Below are 22233 nucleotides of genomic sequence, written 5' to 3' on the forward strand. Positions count from 1 at the left end.
GTGTTCCACAAGGCACGGTGCCCGGACCCATGTTTTTCATAAATTACATTCTACGTGCCAACATTCAATCGAACATTCGGTTTCTATCTGACGATTGCGTAACTTACCGTCCAATCACTAAAAGCACTAAGGCTGTATTGCTTCAAAAATATCTCGCCCGAATTCAAACTTGATGCAAGGGCCGGTTGATGCCGGTTAATATTGCTTTAATAGGTTTGATTTCATTTCATCGCAGGCTATCGGACATTCCGCCCAAATACATTCTTTTCTGTTCTTAGGTTCCATCCCTCTCTTAGGGTGAGTACTTTTGCATTACTATAACGCGCGATCTAATGTGGGCATCTCATATCGTGAACATCACTAGTAAGGCCAACCGCACCCTTGATTTTTTAGTTGAAATATGCGATTCGTTTCTACATGCACAAAATTATATCTAACATTTGTCGACACGATAATACAATGCGCGTCGGCAGCATGGTCCCCTCACTATTGTAACCTTTTTTAACGAAAAAAGAAAACCGCGCTATCCACTTGATTGCTTCTAGAAACTAGTATTAATTCAGTGTGTCAGCTTTAAAATCCTGAGCCGACCCACCCAACACTCAAACGCGAAGAAAGCGTTATCGATTGTGCCTGTATCATAAGTTTTATCATTCGCTTTTAGGAATATCAGTCGTATCACCAGCTCATCGCCTTTATAGCCGAATAAGCCATCTCCAGGGCGTGTGTGTTCTTCATGGCTGAAACACTACCGCCCACCAGCGGGGATTTTTCGTCCAGTTATCTCCGGACGAGTGGTTAAGCATTACTTTTATCTTTTCCAAGAATGCCGTCAAGGTCACCATCCTGTAGCTGTCATGCCCATGCCTCATGCAATGCCCCTCTCCCCGGGCCTTTGAGGAAATACCCGAAATTCGGAGGGAAGTTAAGCTCCCTCTTGAGGGCATGACGTGATAGCGTGAATGGGTCCCTGCAGCGGCCTGGGATCTTTTTTTCATATATAGCTCCGGAGACACGGATAATGTCAGCCACGGCACACGAGGCCCCCATTTAATAAAAGTTGAGAGAACGTAACCTCGATGAAAAAAAAAAATTGCTCCATCGCCTAGTTGTGGCGCATCTGACTCACGCTCTGAAGATCACAGATTTGATTACCGTTTAATTATTTACCCCATTCTATTTCCATCACAATTAATTTAATTCAGATTCTTACTTTTCATAACGACGTTTGAGTTACGTAGTGACCGTATAATCACAATTTATTTTATGTTTTAATCATTTTTCAATTCCTCCAGCTGCACGTGTGATGTCAAAGCTCTCTCGACAAATGCGGGTGTTCTTGACATTCCAACGGAAACTACGATGCCGGATTCTCCGCTGAACGGGACCCTTAACTTTATTGCGTGAATAAATGAATAGGCAAAAAAAGCTAAAACATAACCAAAGACGTCTTGTTTGAATAGAGAAAAAAAACTTGAAGCAAGTATTTTTTAACGCAGATTATATGTTCGCATTTCTCACGTTAGGCTATCCCGCGCATCGATTCTGCAGTCAGTGAAAAAGAAAAAAAAGTGTTTGTGTACAAACACAAAACGACTTGGGGCCGGGGGCCAGCTGCATTGGGTGCTGCGCATCTACTACAGCCCTGGCAGCCACGTGTGCGCGCTCAGGGTGCCGAGGTGGCCGGCCAGTCGAGGAAGTCCGCGCGGGGCGCCTCGTAGTCGGCGAGCGGCCGCAGCAGCGGCGCCGACGTGTTGGCCGTCCAGGAGCCCTTGAGGGCCACGCCCCGGAGCTTCGCCCAGCGCACGAAGCGAGCCTGCACACCGCCGGGGGACGCATTCGGCTCACGGTTGTTTCGGCTGGTTAGAAGCACTAGTTAGTAGCCGCAAAACTGCAGTGACAGCAGGGGCCGTATTCTTTCAGCTGTCTAATTTAAATTGGCCATTTCGCGTCTGTTTGGTTCTCTGTCACTGGTCACTCAGATAAGCCGGCGGCTTTCAAGCGTCTCTGGAAAACGACCCAGCCCTTGGATAGGAGGCAACCGGACCTCACCGTTGGCTGCACATCGCGAGCAATCGCAGCCAGTGCGCAGGTTTGGTCGTCTGCTGTTGACAGCCCGCTGCGATGAATTTCACCAGTGGCTGCATATCACGGTCAATGCCAGCGAATAGTGAGTTCCAACTGCCAAACACCCACTGGCCGGGTCGCTTTCCACAGACGCTTGGAAGCCGCGGTTATATCTGAGTGAGCACTGACATAGGACCATGACCACGAGAGTGTCCTGTTTTTGTTTGGTTTTTCATTCGAAGATTGGCCTTTTTAGTGTATTTGGGGACTACCTAGGCATAGGGCCTTTTGTATGCGGGTTTTATTTCTTGCGCAGTGGGGGGTAAAAATGGGGCGATATTTTTATAGCTCAAATGCGGGTACAAATCGGCCTATTCTTGAACAATGTCCCACAGTGCGAAGTTTTTCTGAATATTCTTTACATCGAAAGTTTACTACACGTACTCATTTCTAAGCGGAACACAAACTGCCTCGCTCTCTGCTCACTTTTTTCTCAACCATAATCAATACGCAAGTACCACATTTCCAAAAAAATAATAAACTTTTGTTATTTATTACAGTGATTCGGACATGTGCATTACCATCTCCTGCGCAACCGTTCCATGTCCGTGAAGGACCTGCCTGTCCTTGTTTGCGGCTTTCCTTTCGTTAGATCACTTTCTCTCTCTCTGTGAAAACATTCGCTCAACACCACAGTAACCGTTCTAAAGGCGCAAAAGCCTTGGAGCAGGTCATCGTTACCGTGGATAGCGCTTGATGCAGTGATGCCAATAAAACGTGTGTTATCCTCTCGCATCAAGAACGTCCTGCAAGACCTTACCCTCAAATTAAGCAGAGTCACGCATGAGATGCGTGAACAGAAGTTTAAATGCGTCAGTTCACTGAAAACGGTCCTCCGGAATAAGCACAATTTATTCGTTTATTTCATAGCAGTTTCTTGAGCTCTGAGCGCTGAATCTTCTTCAGATGTCGCACATCTTTGTGTCAAAATCACGTTTGCCTGGAGTTTTGAGAAATGTGTTCGCAGTGCAACAATCGATTACAATTTTGTTTTACCGGGAAACCAAACGCGCTTTCTATGGACGGAGTAAAGAATTTAGCTTAAAATTTTCAATTTCTTAAAATTAGGCGCTTAAAGGTACGTACAATCCACCTCGGAGCATTTCTTATGCGGCCAGGCGGACACAAAGTGAGATGATAGTTGACACCGTCAGCATGTAATAACCAAAATTGTGTTAATTTTCTTGTTCCTGCAGTAAGCGGGCATGTTCATACTGTTAACTAAGAATCAGTCGTATTCCTACACAAGTATTTTTTGGTAGAATTATCCTATCACTCGTGTGTTCCGAGATATTTGCTTCAAGAATTTCCGCTTGATCGGCCTAATTGCGCGAGCAATGCAGTGAGTATCAGCGCGAAATTGCTCGCGGCGTGTCGCGGCTTTTCGTATGACAACGGCGTAGAGTGATCGGTGAAACTGGTGGCTGTTTCTTTCTCACTTTCGGCTATCGAATTGAAAGAAGTGCCCGACACAGCACCTGCGTAAGAGTAGAGAGGAAATTCACGCCGACTACCATCGCCTTGGTTGCGTAACTACGCGAAATGATTGGAAACTGTGTGTGTGGGGGGTGTGGGGGGGGGGGGATATCTTGGAACACGCGTGCCCTAGACAAATTCTGCCAAAGGGAGTAGAATAGAAATGCTAACCGCCGCTATTCACGATGACCGCAAAGGATTAAAAGTTAATTAATGTATTTCAGTCAATAAGGTGCCTTGACGGTGGCAATTAACATTTCACTTTGTGTCGACCTGGCAGCATAGCTTATGTGCAGAGCAGGTTGCCAAGCACCACCTTGTGCCTAATTTTAAGAAACCTGTAAAGCTTATAAGCTTGTGTAGCAAGTAAGTATAAGGTGGTTACTTAGTTATGACTTTCCGCTGTTTAGCTTTATGAAAGGATTAGGTTATTCAATCACCGGCAGCTAAGATGGTGCGGGTTTCAATGGAGGTGAAATAAGCTTATGAGTAAAAAGATTTCAAGACGCGTTAAGCAACTTGCAGGTTTTAGATGCTGAATTAGATCCCTAGAGTTGGATGTCACTTGCAGTTGAACCGTCGCTTTGACGCCAAAAGAAGCTATGTTTAGTAGCCAGCAATCAGAAACATATGCTCGGGAGCCGATATTTGAGCGGCCTCCTTAAAAAAAAAGGTACGACACCTTTCTTGAAAATGAGTCTTTTCTTTCGGCGGTGAAGTTTTCCCTGTGATATCATTGTAAGGCAACGATGCTTGTTTCGTAAAGAAAAAAAAAACGATACGCTATGCTTTGCAAAACAGGCGATGTTTTGGTTTGCCAGAAGCACACGAAATGCTTACGTCGCAGCTCTGTCTCTCTTTAGCGTCTCGGCGTAGCGGTAAAACGGCAACAATACGCACACGTCATATTATTGACGTTTTTCGCTTCCAACACGCAGAAAAGAGAAACATCTGCAGCATCAAAAGCTAAATGAGGCATTAATCTTGATAAATACCTCAACAGACAGCCCGAAACAAAATACTGTCGCTTATATGTCGACCTGCGCCATTGTATTCATATTACGCGTCAGTGCCGGTCCTGGCACTCAATAACTCTTTAAGCGGCTGCTTGAAAAGCAGTCAATTACATTTCAGTTAAACTGACTGTGTACACATCGAACAACGAAATCAAGTGGTTCTGGATAGCCGAGGAAATATATTTATAATATACAGTGATTAACCTAGAACTGTTATATATATGGCGACACTTTGATTGGTTATTTACGTTCTTTTTAACTTTCCAGCAATTTAAAAGCCTGCATGCGTGTTGTCGAGCAGATTGAGATAAGCAGGACCAGATTAAGGAATTAGCAAGTGGCATCTAATCACAAAGCAAATCTACAACTGATGCATGCATGCTCTGACGATGAGTGAACCAGTGTAGCACTGCCTAACTGATTCATTATCTTTCCATATAATAAAGCATTCTGAATGATTTCTTTATCCCTTGCCAAGGTTACACTTCTGTGATGAAGAAAGCTAGACGTTCGTTCTTCAATCGGGTAAAAATCATGCGACCGTGGACTTCGGACATCCATGCAAACACTGCAGTACGAGACCAGAAAAAAAAATTGCTAGAAGTATTAGTAATGATATCTGGGGCCGCTTTTATTTCCGCTTTGCCCAGTGGCTCACTGAAAGTAAGGCTTACGGTAGCATTAATCCCTCTCTGCGGTATAGATTACTCGGCACTGCATAATCGTTACGCAACTTTTCCCGTTGACCAGGTGTGGCGCAATTCAGGGAAATAATTCCTGTAGCAGGCATCAACAATCTGGAGAAGACGTATTTTGTTAGCGCCTTGCGGTACAGATACACGTGCCAGCTTCGTGCGAGTCCTTGACCTTCAACATCACCACAAGTGGAGCTAAGTTCTGCGCTATGAAGGTCCTTAAAAATGAAAAAAAAAACATATTAGTAAGCTTTTAGCACAGCGGAGAACTATTAGCGTGCACCCGTACTTAATTAACGTATGCTTGCTGCACACGCACAGTTGCATGGTCTGTGGAGCCTGGTGCGGTGCGCACGTGCTACTGCGCGTGCGCAGGACTCATGCGTTAATCCGGTACACGTCTACACTAATACATATCCGCTATGGTACGACGCTCCATTCATGGAGTTTTTTCCCCTGAATGTTTGTTGAACTTCGTAGCTCCACTATATTGCAATTGTTGGATACGTGTGCCATTTCATAGCACTTTAATAATTCCCACAGCGTGCGGAATATTAGAACAAATGGCTGAAGCTACAGCATTAAAGAACTGAAACTGCACTTTCCGCTCTCTTCAGTGTTTATATAACCGCAAATACCAGCAATGAACAAATGCAGTTCGAGGGAGGCCTGCGTGGATGCAGCTGAACACACGCCTTGGCGAGGATAACACAAAGATTTTAATCGAACTGTATCTAATTTTCATTCTTGTTTAATTAGTCATTGGCTGAAATGACGTCAGGAGCCCGAAATTGCTGTAAGTTGTACTGGCGGATAAGACACACCGAGAAATTCTGCGCAAGCGCATTTTTGCAACGGGAACGTGATCACGACCGCGTTTTTTGTGCACATATAAGATTTAACCCAGCAAAGAATGTATCGCAGATCCCCACTCGGGACGCTTGTGGTTTTCAGCTATTTATTGTCAAAATTCACCCCGTAGATTTTACATGCCAGCATTAACTGCTCGGTGTCAGCGCAGGACAAACTTTAAACGGAAGATTTTCCTTTGCATCGGAAGGTTAGGCGATTCCTATCAATATGTTCATGACAGTGCCTTACATTATTACACTGTTGCCTCGCAATTAAAACTGATGTCTAAGAAAACTTGACGTGAGGAGCGCAGAAGTAAAAATACGGTTTTGATTACACTGCTTTTCGTCCTTAGTTCTTTGCTATATCACGAACATCAAAAGAGCATTTACAGTGCAGGCGTAACTTTAGATCCATCGCTCGACAGCAGCTTGGTGTCAGTGCCAGTGCTACATCAGAAAGTGTCACGTGCGTTGCAGCTAAAATGAGAGAAGAAGCCTGCACGCAAGGAAGCTACCATTCTTCCTAACCGAGCCATCCAGTGTCGGGACGTCGGTTTTCTAAGTAAAATTAGGTTAGACTTGGAAGCTTAAAGCTGGCGCCACCAAATTGGGGGCCGAAATCGCAAAACTTTTTTGCGGATTCGAGCCGTTAGGGATAGGCTTATGCTCACGTGTGTACTAGCTCGATAGTGCAGCCGGTCGTACACAGGCAGCCCCGACGGGAGAACGTTTTCGAAAACTCAGCGCCACTTTCTCAACGGCAATTTTCTCTGATAGCGCTTCAGGCTTCACGTCAGTTTCGAGAAAAACATCACCCAACATTACCCCAAGTTCCCCGTCTAGCATTAGAAAACATAGAACCTGCCTCAGGAAACCTCCTCCATTTATCGCAAGCTGCGTGTCAGGCGCATTTTATATTCTACTCACGGCTAGGCGGAAGATAAACCGTTATGCACAGTAGCGTGTGGTGATGCGGCGTCGCATACGAACGCCCTGCCCCGTCGCGCCCCATCGTCGCCGTGGCATGACGTCACGAGGGCGAAACGAGGGCGGACGCCGATTGCACGTTTCCGTGTACGTGTAACGGCAACGCTGGTTTAAAACGTGCCCAAATTTTTCGCAAGAGAGGCATAAAAAAATTGGCGGTGGTTTAGCTCTGGTTAAACCTGGAGTGACGCGATAGGTATAGCTGGCCGAGTGGAACTTGGGCATGTGACAAACCACGTGACGAACCGCGTGATCAGCCACGGCACCGCGCCGCCGGCAAGGTTCTCCGCACCACGTGACCAACCACGTGACAGCGTGGCGGCGCAGCCACGGCGTGGCGGAGCGGCCACAGGGTGGCAGCGCATTCACAGGGTGGCTCAAGGCAAGAGTAAAATTTCATAAGTCGTGGCAAGGTGGCTTGATCGAGCCACCGCCCGATTTAAAGGGTTCAGCCGTATGCAACCATCCATCCATCGGCAGCGCCGCCACGCTGAAGGTTTGAAATGCTACCGTTGTGTAGCTATCGCTTCAAAAAGTCTATTTTCCGACCCTGGCCCTCGCCGCCATTTTAAGTCGGACCGTCTGAGCCCGTATCGCCCAAGGCGTGGGCGATATGGGCAACGAGGAGTGGCCACTGCATGGGGGGACGGGGGGGGGGGGGTATGCAACAGGAGGGGCGGCTTTGCTCTCACAAAATAGGGTAACCGCAGGCGGCTAGAAATCTGAGCTGGAGATAGTGCTGTGAACGAGTGGCATGGGTGCGGATCCAATAAATGTGTAAGGTAAGCGCCACAAAACTGACAGCGGGCGTGGCTACAGTGCTTGAGTGTGTGGCGGTAGCACCGATCACATGTTAGAGAATGTCTTTCTGCTTTTGTAATAAAAATAGACTCGCGGCGAGCAAGATTTGAAGTTACACACAACTCACTTTCTCGAGGAGCGCGTTGGCGCGGTTCTCTGTCCGGTTTGAGCTGGCAGGGAAGTGGACGGCCATCACTATATGCGCCAGGTTACCCGTGGCAGAGTAGAAGGCAGCCAGAGCGGAGTGCTGCATGTCACGCCGGAAACAATGCAGTGTTATAGTTTAGTTGCGGCAATGAACTAACGCGGGTGGTCACAGCGAGACGAGACTATTCGCCGTGCTTTGCTTTAAACATGCGCGTATCACGCTGCCCGCAGTACCTAAACGCGGGGCAGTTCTTAGGGAGCCACGCAACGCAACCGCAAAGGCAACGTAAACTGGAAAAAACGAAGAAGAAAAACCAGGACCGGAGCAGACAAGTTAGTGAATTTCATAGCAGAGAAGAATTTGAGACGCACCATTTTTTTTGTACAAATAAATTCTGCTGCTTGTCAGCGTATGCGCCTTGTATTTCGCCTTCACCTTTTGTTCACCTATAAACACACAGGCATTTAATTTGGGAAAGCCGAAATTCGCCCAGAGTCTCAACAGAGGAGACTGCCGAATGCTAGCCTCTCGAGGTCTAAATAACTAATCCACGTTTTGGCGCTTAAGTACCGCAGCGTTTTTTATCTAATTTTTTTTCGAGGTTTCAAAGGTGAGTACAGAAAATGTGCTGGCTATGACGGGGGCGTAGTGTTCCCTTGTAGCTACTGCATGTGGTAAGTTATTTCCTAATCGTTTACACGCGCTTTAGTGGTAACGATATTGCATTTCCGCTCTTTGACTATTTCTGCCCACCTTTTTTTACTGGTAAAGGGGCCCTGATATTAATTACATGGGCTTATTTTGGACATACGCGGCGAGCTTGAAGGCTTGCCGCTGAAGGCTGGCAAGTGACGTACCCGCCTCCTGTACTGAAATTATCGGCAGAAGACGCCGTACTGCCTAAAAAAGGAATTTCCTCGCCGCTCTAAGTGCGCTTTAATTCCACCGCGTGGATCCTATCTTTCCGGCGGTTTAACTCGCCGTGAGGAGGTTGCGTTCAGGAGAATCCGGGTGGATGCAGCGCGGACGCCTGCTGTCAGGGCCTCCTGGACATCACTGACACCGCTTCTGAACTGCGCCTTCTGCCCGGACTCTACTACAGAACTGACGTTACCTCACTTCATGATACCTTGCCTCGGACTTTGGGCGGCACGCAAGCGACACCTAGGCACTCAAGCTTACCACCCCTGTTGACCGCCGGACACTCCAATCTGTAGCAACGGGGCCCAATACCGGGCCTTGTTGGCATCTATAGCCTACACCAGCCTGCACATGTACATATAACTCTATTATGCCGAAAGGCATACTTGAGCATTAATAAAACGATTTCAGGATCCCCTTAACTACTCTACTTCTTTTTCATATCATTCGTATTTCCCCCAGAAGAAGCCGATATAGTTATTATGCATGAAAGTTGCTCGAATTGTACAGCACGTTGGCAGTTTCGCAGAGAGAGTTTCTGCTAGTAGCATATTAGCAATTGGCCTGAACAACACGTGACACTGAAGATCACAGAGAAAAGAACGGCTCATGCAGAAGACGGTGTTCTTACCCAGCTCTGGGCACCCTTCAGGGGACATGGTTCCGAGTTGTTAACGCATGGGTTCAGAACCATCAGGTGCACATTGCTGCGCCGCAGTGAAAAGGGAAATAAAATCGTCTGAGCAGGATCCGGTTTTCAGTAATGTTTGTAATCACTGTTCGGTAATTTTCTATTCAATCGCGCTTTCACAGAAGCACAAAAGCTCAATAAAATAACCGGACAATCGTCTCAGATGATAAAGAAGCGCAGTTTTTCGTTTTCTCGAGCCTCATTGCCCTTCAATTGGGTAGCGTTACCAGTTGCACGCAGATGACTAGCGTAAGTAAGGTTGACAGCTATATTTACACTACTCTGCCCTTACGGGTGCTTTCCGGTCATCGCGATAAGAAATATCATTATGATAAGACCGACTGGCCTTAGAAAGACCGACAAGATAGATGGCGGTCAGAACATATGGTAGGACTATCTTATGTGGCGTATAGATATGGGGCGTGTCTAAATGCAACTGATTTAAAAGGTTTCTACCGAATTTGATATGGGACATAAGCATCGCAAGAAAGCGACGTTTTATTACTCGAGGTACAGTGTTAAACGCAACCTACATTTGGAAATGCATATAACCTTCTTATTATACATTCCTCGTACAAGAGGCGCGCTGGTTGGATTTACACAGATACAGTTAACGAAGACAGACAAGATCAGACAAGAACGATGCGATTAACCGTTCTCGTCGTTTTCGTAAACTGCATTTGGTATCAAATCAAGCAGTGTAGCTCTTGCACAGTGCTGTTCCAGCTATCCCAATTCCAAGCATTTCTAAGGGGTTCGTCCTAGAATTTTGTTAAATTTCGAACGCCAGTGGCATAAAATTGTCACAGCTAAAATTAACCGACGTGCTAAAATATACGGTGTGTCCTACACGAGTGCAACCAAACGGTTACTGTTTGGAGTTGCTTGGACTAGTTTGTACTAGATTTTTCAGCATAGGAAGTTAATTTTTGATTGAACAAATTCGCTAGCTTTCTATGTGTTTGATTTCGGTAACAAGGTCTATCTAGGAAAGCTGTGGACAACCCTGCAAAACAAACGAATGGAGTGTTTGCGGCAAGGTACGCTTTACGTATACTCTTTGCGTCGTTCGGAAGACCGTCCCCGGAATAACTACTACGTAAGCAGCGCCACCGTGCGTGGTCTCAAATATAAGTAAGCCTGTTATATAAAAAGCGCCGTCTCTGACGGGCCTTTGCGTTTGCGGTGGCCACGAGAGGCGCACTAGCAAGCGCTGACGCGTCATAGTAGAAAGCAAGTGCACCTAACGTGTCACTAGAGTCTTTTTACCGCTGTCACACGGGCACTTCGAAGGCCCTCGAACCGATAGTCTATCGACTCAAAGGTGATCGAGCGCTGCTACACGGTCAGTTTCAATGGCCATCGAGTCAACGGAGCAGCGCGGAACTTCATCGAGATTTCGAGGGCCTTAGAGCGCTGCTCAAGGTGGCTAGCGTTGCTTCAAACGATTTCAACGCGCACTTTCATACACGATGCATTCAAGGTACAAAAGCATGAACAAACATTATTCGGCTAAAATTTAATGCAATCAGTCTCTACAAGAATTTTCAAATTGTATCTGTTTGGTTTTAAGCTCGTTAAGCGCATTATTTTTACTTTGCGGTCTTTGCGTTGCTTGCTTAGGTGAGGTTGACAACATGGCGGCGCCCTGACCGCCCGCTTCACAGCGATAACATCTTCGTCGCTAATCCCTCAAAGTAACATCCTGTTCTTATCAGCGGTATTCGTCTTCTATTTGACCATTCTTACCCTCGCATAAAGTTTCAAGGGACAAATAGCTTTTGATGTCCAAATATAAAGGCGATTTCCCAAGTGTTAAGCCTGACGAAGCAGCGCTCCGAAGAAATTCGAATGGCTTGCTTTTGACTCTTCTTGTATTCGAGTGGCTACAGCACTGTCTGCATGTGTCAGTAGAGTGTGCTAATACAACCCGCGGCGTCCTTCGCGTACGTGCATCTAAAAGGGTTCTAAATGACAGGCACGTATGCATGTATTTCAGCATTCAGCATATATTTAGGAAATATTTTTGTTATTTGCGCAAAATACAAAGAAGCGATCGTGGCGCCATACAAGCTTTGCGTAAGACAGGAGAACCATTTCAATGGCCAAAGGGGTTTTGCTGTGTAGCAGCGACACAACTCCTCCGAGTTCGATGGTGATTGAGAATTTCGAATGCCCTCTACTCGATCGCCATTGAAACTAGCCGTGTGACAGAGGTCTTAGAATAGGGTTACCCTACCGGTTAGGGGAGTAGCGAGGTTTCAGTGCAAATCATAATAACGCCCCTTTCTCTGGTTGTTGTCCTGCGCCTACGAACTGGCGCCCTGCTATTTTCATATTCCGCCTAACAGATAGCGTGTACCCACCTCGTGAAGCAGTGATAATTGTTTGCCTTGCTTCCACGGGACGTGAGACTGAAGATATCATTGGTATGAAGATGCGCTCCACTGAGAAAGTCAAGCCAGCACAGAAATCTACAAACAAAAAATCTATGTTTGAGGAAGTACTGGCCAGTAAAAGTTCCCGCACGCACAAAAACACCGAGGTACTCTTTATCTCTTCAAGTTCACTGCGTATTGCCTTGAAGAACGATGAGGGCTCGTTTTCTAAGAGGCCTAACCAGTTGCTGGCGCAGATTTCGCGTGTTGGGACGCTGTTTTTGCGCCTTCGCTTTTGCACATTACAGGCGTTCTTCTAAAGCTATTGAAGTGGGTCACGGACGCGGAGAAAAGAAAACGGGAGCACGCTATTGTCTTCTAACGTTTCTCCGTGTTGCCTATTTGAAACCGGCAACTGTCGTATAGGGTTGTAGTGGGCGCTAGTGCGCTTTCTCACGGACAAATAACGTTTCTTTACATTCAATGAAAAAGGCATGATTGCAGTTAGAACGGAATAGCGCGCTCCGTTTACTTGTTCCCGCCCCAGTACGTTAATTGTACTATCTTGCAAACACTTCAGCCATTTGATTTGGCAGGACGGCTACAAGCTTTCATTAACATTGCGTTCCCGAAACCAAGTGTAAAAATGGTAGGAAGTTATTCTTCAATAATTTCTTAAAACGGCAGACTGAGAGTAAAAAATGCTGTACATTATGCCGTGGAGCTACCAACATCATTCACTTGGTTTCACCCGCGTAGGACGCTCCGTCTTTTAGAAAAACGTGATTATATTTAGCTGAGATAACCGGTCAACCATCCGCCAAAAGATGTCTCGCCGTCTCTTGTACCACAGAATTTCTATTAAGCAGCGCTGCCAGAAACCGCTTTGGTGAAACGAGTGGTGCAAGTCACCAGGGGCGATATTCTGCGCGTGTCAAATTAATACATCCTATACAAAATGTACCCGACGCAGTACAGAGATACCTGCCCCTGGTGCGGGGCCACACCCACACTCTACCACATCACATGGGAATGTAAACGCAACCAAACATTCCACCAACACAATAACCCGAGTGCGGAGCAATGGGAGAGTCGGCTCACCAGCTGCGAGCTCACAGCCCAAAGGGCTTTAGTGCAGCACGCAAGTGAGGTAGCTAGGCTCAGTGGAGCCCTGGAATAGGGGCCCAACCTTGCTTAAGAAGAGGCCTCAAGTCGCCAGCGCAGTGAAGGCGACGGAGGCCTCGAGACGCCAAGCCCTTGAAAGCACCCAAATTAAGTTTTTTTTTCTCTCTCTCTCTCTGCGCGTGTCGCCTTTTTCGACATGTCTACTTTGGTCCACGCCGATTGGCTCGATGCCCCGAAGCCGCGCGCTCGAGACAATCTGCAAGGGCCGAAGTAGATAACTCTAATAAGGTGACACCCGCAGAACACCTCCCCTTGTGCTTAGTGAAGGTTGTGCCAGGAGTGGTTGGAAGATGTGCCGCCAGGACAGCTGCGAAAAGCAGCCACCTACTGACCTATATCGCCGGCCCGAAAAAGGAAACCTCCGAGACGGCTAGGGGGAAAAATACACTTTGGGGTCGTCGTACGCCCAGAAAAATGTTATTCTAATATACGAGCTCAGTTTTCACCTAAGCAGGCAAATGGCAGAGCGCTGACGCTGCGGTCGTCAGCCGCCATCGCCCGGCCGCCAGGATAGCCTGCGAGACGTGAAAGTTGAGCCATAGCTACCCTCCTACGGATGGATTATGTTTCCTGCTAGCAGGAGAAACGGTAAATGCAGCCTCGTTGCTTTTCCAAAGCCGGTAATAAAGCGGTATTTATTGTTCGGAGACAGAAAGAGCGTGGAATGATAAAATGGCAGAAAGGCCCTTCCCTAGAATGCCCCAGAAAAGAAAAAAAGCAAGGAAATTGTATTGTGTTCCCACATTTTCAACTGAAACAAAATACTGCCATTATACTGAGATCCGAAGATGTTAAAGTTTTACGAACCGAAAATGAGCGCTTGTGTTTTTACGTAGACAGCGCTGGCTAAGAAAGAAAGGGCTCGCTTCAGCCATGCAAGAAGGTCTGAATTCACAACGCTGCAATCACTTAGGAATACCTCGCGAGCAGCTGGCCCTTTGCCCAGCGTGCACTTAGCTTAGTAAAACGGCGAGTGTCCGTGAACCCTTGCAAACTGCCGAAGACTGAAGTGGGTGTGGCCAAGCTTTCTTGTGCGAAGCGCTCGGCCGGCTGCTTTGCGTCTTTTGAAAACGGGGAATCACTCTGGAGGGCAGTTATTCCCGTTCATATATATCCGCTCGTATGAGACGAGGAAAACAGAAATGACGCAGTTTGAAGCTCACCTCCGGAGCCTGGCGAGCTGCATGTCTTCCATGAGGCCCGGCACGGGGTACACGTTGGTGCTGAGCAGTAGGCGACCAGAGTCCAGCGTTCTTTTCATCGCCTGCACTCGAGAAGCGGAAGAGCTAGGACTCCAGCTTTTTGCTGTACATTTTCATTGCAGATCAATCAATCAATAAATCAATCGATCAGGACAAGAATGCGACTTATTAATGCAGCACAATAGTTGAAATGAATGAACCAATGACTAAATAAAATACTGTATAGTTATATATATTGCAATATATTACTCTAATGCGGCTACATACCACAGCGAATGCCTACGTGCAGCGCAGATAAAAAAAGAAACGGGATAATTGAGCTGTTTGTTGGGTAACTCCCGTCCACAAACAGACACAGCTCTGCGAAGGGAATAGGAGTAAGCGTGTTGAGGACAGTAGTAACAGTCGCCTGGCAGGACGATTACTAACAATAGCACGCTTTGCAATGCATGCTAGTCTTACCTGAGCACAAGCTGAGGCAATTGATTCCTCAACGCTGTGCGCAAATGCTCTAAGGTAATAGGCCCAGGATGTGTGAAGCCATGCGTTTAGGCCAGCATATTCATGAAGCGTAAATGACCACAGGCATGCATCGACGGAATTAGATGATCACTCTTTAATACGTGATGTCTCTAGTAAACAGTCAAGTGCAGTGTTTCATCATAATGATCGCAGTCATCATTGGCCGCATCACACCGTAATTCCTGCCTCTCAGTGGTACAGTACCCCACTTCCGGTTCTGCCTCCCAGCTCGTTTGACATCTTTTTAAACGGTGATTTCGGCTCAAAAGCATCTCAAAATTCTACCTAAAACATAATGCATGCCCAGTGTAGGCAGTAAATAATTTGCGCGATGTTAGTTCTGTTCTTAAGTGGTACGGTACACTGACATCCAGTGTTACTAACTGGCTAGTCGGGGTTTCTAAACGGCGGTTTAAATTCCAAAACATGAAAGATTGCAACCTAAAAGGTATCACACACCCAAGGAAGATGGTAAATCATTTGCTTGATGTTAGTTATCGGTATAAGAAAAAGACGAGAAAAAATAATTCCGAACAAGGAAATTGAATGGTTGTCTATCGATTTCAAACACGGTACGCAAATCAATATATTGCGCCTCAGAACGTTTCAGAATAAGCGTTTTTTCGTCCCGGTAACATTTCTCCCATTTTCTGTTGAGTGGCGCTGCTTAAACGGCAGCAGTGAGACTGTGCCGTTGGGCGAATGAAATCTTGCTGTATTACGTCCACTGGAATACACTCTCCTATAACATGCATTTATTCCTGTGATGCTCGAGTCGAGGTGCCTGCACCTTAGCAAACCTCCCAATCTCAGCCGCCCACTCCACTTAATTGGCGCCATTGCTGGTACTCGCCTTTTCTCCTTTCAATTCGAGGTTGTTACTCCAGCACATCTCATTTTGTCTTTAGTTCGGATTAAATGTCGACTGAAGTACAGTCGGAGTCGGTGAAAAAAGTCGGTGGACCGCGTGCAGCGTAAATGAAGCCCATAGCTCTGTTATTAACCTCAGAGTGGAAGAACAGGCTTTTGGCTTTCATCTCTTATGTGTGGTCTCCACTCTGATGTTAATAACATAGCTATCGGCTTCATTTACGCAGCACGCTGTCCAGAGACTCTTTCCCCCGATTGTACATTGTCTACTCTTTGCTTCCGGTAGGGTGTTATTAGCGTGAAAGCTTTATTCCGATGGGTCAACCTCGAACAGGATATTGCGATGTTTGTGCCATCACTGCCGCTGTCCAACAACATCGTTTACACTCCTAGCATCCCCGCCTGGCCGATACTCCCGTCCAGTCCGCGTCGCCGGCGCGCTCCGCCGTCTCTGCTCTCGAAGCGGTCTCGAGTCATGGGCGCCGGAATTAGGCGAGCAACCGCGTGGCGACGATGGACGCGCGCTGCTCGTGCCGTGTCTTTTAATGCCGTTGCCTTTCAAGGCGATGTTGCCTCATGTGCTGTGGCACATCCTACTGGCTTTAATTACGATAAAACTCGGCCATTATCGGCATGAAAAATAGCAGGGTAAGCCAAACTTACAAAGCCAGCAGTAAAGTAACAAGACTAGCTAACGTTCATGCATATCTGCTTTTACACGATCATAAAATTTCGGCAAATTTTTCTGTAATTTTCAACACAAGTGTATTCTCGAATTTACACTGCCTCTCTGTCTTTCTAAAAATTACTCCCTTCGTTTCTCTTTCCAGCGGATGCTGCGTCGTCCTCAGCGACGCGTTGTTGTGTTTCAGGGAGTGACAACCAAATACGTCAGCGGTGACGGTGCAACACTGGTACCGAGGATGGTATGCGATGAAGAGCATCGCTTGTTGTCGAACGGAAGCATTTGTCTGTGCTTGTGGTCTCTGCGATTCATCCGAAGCAGCTCCAAGCATTTATGGTGAATCCGCAGAACGCCTGCAAACGAACGCATGCGAAAGCACAGGCCTTGCGCAACACGTGCAATCAGCACGCATGTTGCTCCACAAAAACTGAGTGTACAATCGTGTACAAAGCAATTCGCGCAGGCTACGAGGCACAGCTAGTTGATTTGTGTGTTTTTGTAGTTGCAATCGGTGCATGTTTTCCTTCCGTATTTGAAACATTTTGGTCTTATCCTTGACAAAAGTGACGTTGTCTTTAGGTCAGGGACCGCTTTTCCCGATCCCTCTCCTTAAAATACCGTTTAGCGTTTCTGTTGTTGCCTGAACGGCACATGCATGAGGTTGAGTGCGTAGTGTGTCACGATTTAGAATGTGCGCTCTCATTCTTAAGCCTAGAAAATAGAGCTCTACTTGGGCAGATACTTGACAGCTTCACTCTCCGCGGAAGCTTACAGTGACAAAGACTGCATCAAGAAAACGAAGCATCCAAATACACTCCATGAACAGATTAAGAACTGGCCCGAATGTCCGCACAAAGCATACCTCAACACACAAAGCCTGTCCTGAGTCAACAGCGGCCACTTTTTCTCCAAAGATTTCCTGACACCACCTCATTGGATTTTGGTTGATTTTCGTCATATGCGTCTGTCGAGGGACACTACCGTATATTACGTTGAAAACAATGGTTATGGAGACATGGAATTACCAATGCTTTTTACTGCAGTTTTGCCGAAGTCATGAAAGGTGTTTTCCCGTTTGACCGAGCTGAAAAATTGAGACGCCGAGTGCAGCAGCGCACAGACACAAACGCTCACGCACGGACACTATGGCGGCGTAGTAGGAGGCGTTCGCCTCGTCCTTGCTGGCGGGCGTCCACAGGTCGAGGTCGACGCCGATGTAGCCCCGCTGCAGCAGCCACCGGCCCACGTTGCGCGCCAGCCGACCGGCGTGGCCGCTTAGCACGGCGCGCCGTGACAGCGAGGCCAGGTATCCGGGCTCCATGGACACCGACACCATGGGCCGCACGTTGGGCGCGCTCAGCTGCGCCACCACTTGGATGGCACGCTCGTGTGTGGGAGGAGGGGGGGGGGCAGTAATTGAAGGACGGTCGACGTCAACAGTACCCTATTGAAAAATGTGTGCAGGTTTGAATAGGAGACAAATAGGATTATGGCACATATCGTTTAACATTATAGGATGAAGCTTCCAAAACGATTCAGCCTTTGAGTGACTCCTTAGTGGAGAGATTCGTATATCTACCATTACCCGTGGTTAATTACCGTGCACATACATCACACAGTGCATGCAAGTCGTGGGTTCGAACCCGCCCACTACAGTAGCACTTTGATTGAAGAAAAATGTGAAAATTCCGTGTACTGCGCATTGTTAGTGCCCGTTAAGAACTCCAGGTGGTCGAAATTATCCGGAGCCCTCCATTACGGCGTCCCTCATAGACTGAGCCGCTTTGGGACGTCCATCCTATAAAGCCAAACCAAATGCGCCATAATCCAATTTGCTGACCCGTTCAAACCTATATACATTTTTCAGTAGGGTAGCCACATCTCCTTTGGAAGGGGTTGATTTGGTTTCCCTTTTTTTCAACTCTATTACGATTTGATTCTTTTGCCTTTACCGTTGACTAGATCGCTGTGGCATCGCAATCCAACCCTGAGCAAGGAAAATGATCGAAAGCACGCAGGACGTAGGGAGAAAAGTGGCTGCTGCGTACCAGCCACAAAAGGAACTAGTGTGAAGAAGAAGAAAGGCATTTTCTAGCCGCACGGCCATCGCCCAGAGCGAGAGCCTGCTACCTTGACAGACCAGGCACTGTGTTTCGCCGCCGTAGTTTCGCGGCCGCCTAAGCGCTGACTTAAGCTCCCGTTATAATAGCTTCAGTGCAATGGACTGCAGATTAGCGACTTCGAAAGGGTAAGTCAAAAGAGCTCAACAGAGCTGATGTCGGCGCTGCGTCAGAAGGAGCGTGATGCGATCCGTGATGGGAATGGGATGTGATCATCAACACAGAGTGTTGAAAAAACCTCCTTAGTAAATTCCATTCAACCTTAACAAGATTGACAGCGATAAACACAGGTTCTTAATTTCTTGATCTGATTTCAATGTTCTCGGTCATTAGAGGAAGAAGCCTTGGCTTTGAATAGGAGGGAGTCATGCAAGAAATATTGGACGGGACACTTACAGCTCCGCCAAGTGATTGCGTTAATGGCCTAACGCCCATATACACGCAAATAGCCATTATCGACTTTCATATATTCCTGGGCGTCCTCATATCCTGGCGCAATGGTGCAGCGGTTAAGCTACGCGCCACTGCCATGCGATGGCAGTTGCTGCCCCCGCTAGGGTTTATGTGACCCAGGTTTCCCTTCCCGAGCAGCCTCTCGCGACCAACCATTACTTAAACTGCCGCCTGCCACGGTGGTCAGTTTTTTTCACATTCCAGTGGGCAGGTTGTGATGACGCCACAGGGTCACATGACCTAGCTGGCCCACACTAGGTTGCTTCTACAAGAATGTTTCGCTCACAACGCCAACGGCGACGCCGATGACTCAGCGGAACGTTAACACTTTCGCGTCCAAACGGCCCTCAGTTAACACAACACCGCTCGCTCGTACACTCCCTTCGCTCTAGTCCTATCCTTGCGCTACTTGATTTCAGGCCTACGGGAACCGCCTGTAGCTCTTGTCAAGTGCAGAGGACAGGGACTGACCCTTCTGAGGCAGCCCTGCGTCCACGAGTTTGAGCGTGTAGACGTCGACGACGAGGCTCTGGTAGACGACGTGAGTGCAGGCCTCCGGCAGGGCACCCATTTCCTGGTCGGGGCCCACGTAGCAGACCACGCTGCGCGCAGGCCGCTCGAGCTGATCGTTGACGACTGGCAGAAGAGAGTGCGGTTACGACTAAAGAGACTGTGACGTTTTACAAAAAGTTAGCAAGGATTTAATGTCTTGCGTCTGCCCCATGGCATTCTCCTGGCGTCACTCTTGTACAAGGAGGTTACTTTTAAGGTTAGCTTCAAATTATGTTGATTGGGTACAGGTTTGATTGATCGGTAGTAAGTGGCACCGTTAGCGTAAAAATATTCTCACCTGTGACAGTGCACGAAAATTCGCTTAACGCGTCACTGCAGCTTCAGTACATGCTAGAAGACGAGAAGCTGTAGGCATGCGTATTGTCACATGACGGATCGACTTTCCGCTTTGGCACATGCATCACTAAAATACCGTTACCTCGTCACGAGGTGTGATAGAATTTGAGTTAGTCACTGGCTGGGCTTGCATGCGATGCGTGCAGTTATGCTGCAAGAGCAATAACTGAGCTGATGAAAGTGCACTTCGCGATGACATTCATTCATTTTGGTTTCATTCGCCTTGGTTGCGCTCACTTTGCTAAAAGGAGGAAGAAGTCACGAGTAAAAAAATTCTTAGCTTCTTGAAAGCGAGGTACACAGAGGCGAACAGAGCAGGACGAACGGAAGAATGGGCTCACTTTATGTGCTAATCAACTAAGCCGGTTTTCAATACTGCTCATTTCCGCTTCTTTAAAACATTGGCTTTCTCGGTATCGGGCCGCTCCGTTCAGCATCCTCTGGCATCTGCCACGTGCAATTCTTTAGGCTTTGCTCTTTTTCTGCAAGCTTACAGCGTTGGATAGCGTGGCTGACAGTGACACGCATTGCGATGCATGCGTTAATCTACTTACATCGGCCTGAAAAGATAGCAGAAAAATAGAAAAAGTCAGCAAGCCGCCCCGAACAAGCACACATAAACGGGACAGACAGACGTTACGAGACAGAACACTAGTGCTTGCGACAACAACCTCTACAAGCCCTACAGATAAGATTTTCTTGTCAGATACGAGGCAGAATTCAGAGCCGATTCCGCGTGCCTCGCTTGTTTGCGTTGTAAATGAGCGGCCCGATTTACAGCGCACAACAATGAGGGACGGGGAAGACAAAGCGAGACAACGCGCTGCCGGGATCGAAGAGGCTTGGACACCGTGTCGTGCCGTCGGCGAACACGGCAGCGCATTGACTGGCTGTGACGGCAGCCGTAACACAGTTGCCAGATGGAGCCGATGAAGGGATCTGGGAGAAAAAAAAAGAAGGAAAAGCTGCATTGAATTTTTAAGGAGTTAACTCTGCCATGAAATTCTCTGCTTTTGTTTAGGTCTCTTTCAAAATTGTTGAAAACAACCCTGAAAATGATGCCGCATCTAAAGCTACCCCGGACTTGACTAAACTTTCTTCTGACGTCAAACTGCTGACGACCAAGTACGATGACGCCGAAAATCGCTTACGCCGCTCGAACTTATTGTTCTTTGGAATCACAGACGATCTCGGTGAAACTTGGGCACAATCTGAAGAACGCGTTGTTTCTTTCTGCTCGGACAAGCTTGACATTTCAATTGAAAATCATCAGATCGAACGTGCGCATCGATTGGGTCGATTCGAGGTAGGCAAAAACCGCCCAATCATTGTAAAGCTAACGCATTTCAAAGACAAATCAGGGATATTGCTTGCTGGTCCGAAGCTGAAGGATACATCGTTTTCTATCCGCGAGGATTATTCAGCCAAGGTACTCGTGGCTAGAAAGAAACTTTTCACTTATGGTCAACAGAACAACGCCACTTTCAAGATTCGTTTTGACAAGCTGCTGATTGGCAAAAAGGTTTTCACTTATAATGCAGATACGGATTCCGTTGTCGAACTAAAACCATAGCGATTACTGAAAACACCGAGACCCCCACAATCGCCTCATTCCAATCCTTCACAGCGCAATCGCTCAATCGATACCTACACTAATGTTTCGTTTTTGCTGGCAAATATTCGGAGTTACCTGCCCAAAAAAGAATCGGTTGAGGCGCTTCTCGACGACCACAGCACTGACATCGCATTATTCACTGAATCCTGGCTAACATCCGATATAGATGATATCGAACTTTTGCACGACAATCAATCATTTCACTCCTACCGGCGAGACAGAGTTGGTCGTCGGGGAGGTGGCATTCTCGCCCTGGTGAAAACAAGCCTTTCTTCTACCCCAGTTGATATCAATTGCCATAGCGAAATACTCTGCATCAAATTTAATTTTCCCTCTTGCACCAACATTCTAATTGCATGCTATCGAGCCCCCGACACCGATCCTTCCTTCATAAGCGACCTTCACTCTGTTCTTGAAGATTTGCAGTCTAGATTCTCTCATGCCAACTTCATACTCTGTGGCGACTTCAATTTTCCAGACATCGATTGGGATAACTTGACTGCGTCATCTCGTCCATCAAAATATTTCTTGGATCTGGTCCTTACGTTTAACCTTCCCCAAACAGTGTGTGCACCAAC

The 22233-nt window shown here is 47.2% G+C and overlaps 1 protein-coding gene across 1 annotated transcript; it reads right to left on the reverse strand.

Annotated features, from left to right (window-relative positions):
• Nucleotides 1–1608: 1608 nt before the first annotated feature.
• Nucleotides 1609–17941, reverse strand: LOC144119092 (uncharacterized). Its single transcript, XM_077651808.1, has 5 exons — nt 17697–17941; nt 14443–14543; nt 9657–9732; nt 8084–8203; nt 1609–1816 (listed from the first exon to the last, which is right to left on the reverse strand). The coding sequence occupies exons 1-5, from the start codon at nt 17892–17894 to the stop codon at nt 1667–1669; spliced, it is 645 nt and encodes a 214-aa protein (XP_077507934.1). The 5' UTR covers nt 17895–17941; the 3' UTR covers nt 1609–1666.
• Between the last annotated feature and the right edge of the window lie 4292 nt (nt 17942–22233).

This window comes from Amblyomma americanum, chromosome 2, assembly GCF_052857255.1.
Source record: "Amblyomma americanum isolate KBUSLIRL-KWMA chromosome 2, ASM5285725v1, whole genome shotgun sequence".
Classification (NCBI taxonomy): domain Eukaryota; kingdom Metazoa; phylum Arthropoda; class Arachnida; order Ixodida; family Ixodidae; genus Amblyomma; species Amblyomma americanum.